General features: G+C 37.1%; 1 protein-coding gene across 1 annotated transcript; it reads right to left on the bottom strand.

Annotated features, from left to right (window-relative positions):
- Positions 1-1,405: 1,405 nt before the first annotated feature.
- Positions 1,406-2,359, bottom strand: LOC109377620 (olfactory receptor 10AG1-like). The gene has a single exon (XM_019634029.1). The coding sequence runs from the start codon at positions 2,348-2,350 to the stop codon at positions 1,406-1,408; it is 945 nt and encodes a 314-aa protein (XP_019489574.1). The 5' UTR covers positions 2,351-2,359.
- Positions 2,360-3,126: the final 767 nt, after the last annotated feature.

Genomic DNA, 3,126 nt, shown 5'->3' on the forward strand with positions numbered 1-3,126 from the left:
ATACGCTTGTTTGCACTTCAGTGGGCCAAATCAAATCTGATATTGTTTTACCTTTTATTTGGTGTGTGGAAGGTGTGCGGAAGAGGGGGTAGTCTTATACTGCGAGTATATAACAAACTCTGTATTTTGAGTGGAAATGTTAGGGGGTCGTCTTATACGCCCAGTCGTCTTATACTCCGGCAAATACGGTAGTAAATCATGCTAAATGACAGATGATGTAATGGGTTGGTGAAGTGGAACATAGAGCAGGAGCTAACACTGTCTTATCCGCAGGTGTACAATTATAACTAAAACTACAGAACAGCATAAGTGTCAAATAAACTGCTAACGGAAGTTCCCCGAGATGGATGCAATAAATAATCTATTAATGGGAGTTGCTGATTCGAGATTCTGGAATTGGGAGGACAGGCATTAATGTTCTGCTGATAGATGCTGATGTTCCCTGATTATACAGGTCAAAGGTTTGATAGTTTCAAACATATTAGTATGGGTTAAAGACATGAGGGCCTAGACACCCTAATGTGAATGGAACTGTGTGGGCATTAGTTCTATGGATAATAACTTTTAATATTTTTGCCCAACTTAAACTCATAGATGTTTTCTTTTAAAAATATGAAATGGCCTGGGAGTAGCCATTTGAAACACAATTATGAAAGAGATTAAATAACTTAAAGCAAATGACTTTGGGATCATAATTGCTAAGAACAACATAGAAACATGGCAAAGCCAAGTGGTTGGGACAGGTAGGCATGTTCTGTTGTGTCATGTGTTTTTGCAGGAAGTTATTAGGAAGAGAACTAAGTTCATGTAAGCTTTTTTATTGGTCTTATGATTGGAGTAATTTTACATGGACGCATAGTAGGTTAAATAAATAGGGTCCTGATGTTCAATGATGCTCTAAAATCATTACATTTTGCCAGGAGTCTGGGATAAGGCATAGCAATACTCATTTATCCATTCACTCATTTAATTGTTCATTCAAACATTCATTATTCAACTGCTATTGGCCAGTTTCTCTGCCATAGAATCAGAGAACACTTACAAATGCAAGTGTGAAGATTTAGGAAATTATTTAGGTTAATAGTCTTGGACTCTTCTGCATATTTAAGAAAAAATCGTAACAGATTGAATTCTGGTTTAGTTTTTATTTGGAATATGTGATGCACATTACTGTTTTATTCATGAGGCAGGATTATTCTTCTTTAGGCATAGAGCACTGAAGATACATAAATTGGCCTTGTATATATCCAGGCACAGCAAATTCTACATTAGTGTTTGCAATACATCATAAAAAACATCATAAGCTGGAAATGGTTAAGTCTTAAAACAAGAATATAGAGATTTAAATTTTTTATCTGGTAACAGTTTGGTAAGCAATACAACAATTACAGTTCCAAACATCCCATTATTTTTTACGTAATAATTTTCTCAGAGCTGCAATAACCTCCTTGTTCCTAAGGCTATATATCATGGGATTAAACATGGGAGTCACTATGGTATAGAAAAGAGACAACAGTCTGTCCATTCCTGCAGAATGACTGGATTTGGGCCTTAAGTAGGTGATGGTAGCAGATCCAAAGAATAAAAGCACAACCAGCAGGTGGGAAGAACATGTGGAAAAGACTTTGGCCCGTCCTCTGGCTGTGGGCAACCTCAGAATGGTGAAAATGATTTTGCTGTAAGAGGCAAGAATCAACACAAAAGGGACTGCAATAATAAAGATAGCTACAACATAGAGTGTCACCTCATGTACAGAAGTGTCCCCACAGGCTAGCTTGAGAATGGGGGGTATGTCACAGAAGAAGTGGTTAATTTGATTGCAATCGCAGAAATGCGGAGAGAAAATCTGGCATGTCTGTCCTATCTGGACTGGGATTCCAATGATCCAGGAGCCAGCAGCCAGTTGGATACACAGCTTGTGGTTCATGACGAGAGGATAGTGCAGAGGGTTACAAATGGCGACGTAGCGGTCATAGGCCATCACCGCCAGGAGGAAACATTCAGTGGTCCCCAGCATAAAGGCAAAGCACATTTGAGTGGCACAGTCCAGCATAGAAATGCTTCTATCCTGAGTCCAAAGGTCCTCCAGAATCCTAGGGAGTGTGACGGACACGTAACAGATTTCTAAAAAGGAAAAATTTGCCAGGAAAAAATACATGGGTTTCTGTAATGCAACATCCAGTCTGGTTATTATTATTATGAGACTATTTCCAATTAAGATTATCATGTACATGATGGAGAACACCACAAAGAGTAACCCTTGGAGCTGTGGAAGGTCAGAAAACCCCAGGAGTACAAATTGCATCACTGTGGAAACATTGTCTTCTGATTTCCTCTCTTGATATTTCATCTGCGGGAATGATTTCATCGAAAGTACAAGTTATGCCACTTCCTTGGCTTTTGTTTTTTTATTTATAAAATGAGAAAGTCAGGCCTTCCACGTTTCAATTGCATATGAAAACAAAACCGGCGACTGCCATGTGCTCTAAAATGTGTGTCGACGTGCATTTTTCATTATTATTAAATGTATGTGTAAAAACATAAATCCTCTTCTTCTTTTTGTTTCTGGAATGAATTATTACATTTTTTATTCTGTTCTTCAGCTATATGATTATAATTTTACCATTCACCCGGACACCCAAAAATGCAAAATCTGAATTAATGTTTAATCATGACAATGGGCCCTGACATATCTTTCTCCTCATCTTTCACTTCTGTTTCCAAATATTATCAATTCAATATTACTTTCATTACAGAAATAATATATTGTAAGTCATCTAAAATTGTGTTTAGGAATGATTAAAGATAAAATCTTACAGTGAAAGCTATTGGTTTCCGGTGGTATTTCCAAAGTCTTGTTTAGCTTTGATATTCTGCATATTTAAGCTATTTTATTACCAAAAAAAAAAAAAGAAGGAACACCGGTAAGCTGAGCAATAAATATTATGCGATGTTATTTAGTCATTATATTGTGTATTTCAATGTAACATCTATGAAATCAGCACTCATAATTTTTATTCATATTATAGGAAGAAAGGGAACTCTCTTTCTGTCCAGGGAAGTTCAAGAAGCAAGAGGAAGGCTCATCTCGCATTTATCTTCAAGAAAGCAATTCTGGGGCCAGCC

The sequence above is a fragment of the Hipposideros armiger genome, unplaced genomic scaffold, assembly GCF_001890085.2.
Source record: "Hipposideros armiger isolate ML-2016 unplaced genomic scaffold, ASM189008v1 scaffold_1481, whole genome shotgun sequence".
NCBI classification, from domain to species: Eukaryota; Metazoa; Chordata; class Mammalia; order Chiroptera; family Hipposideridae; genus Hipposideros; species Hipposideros armiger.

Bases quoted from the DNA above. Each gene is read 5' to 3' on its own strand.
- LOC109377620 (XM_019634029.1), bottom strand. From the start codon at position 2,350: ATGAAATATCAAGAGAGGAAATCAGAAGACAATGTTTCCACAGTGATG.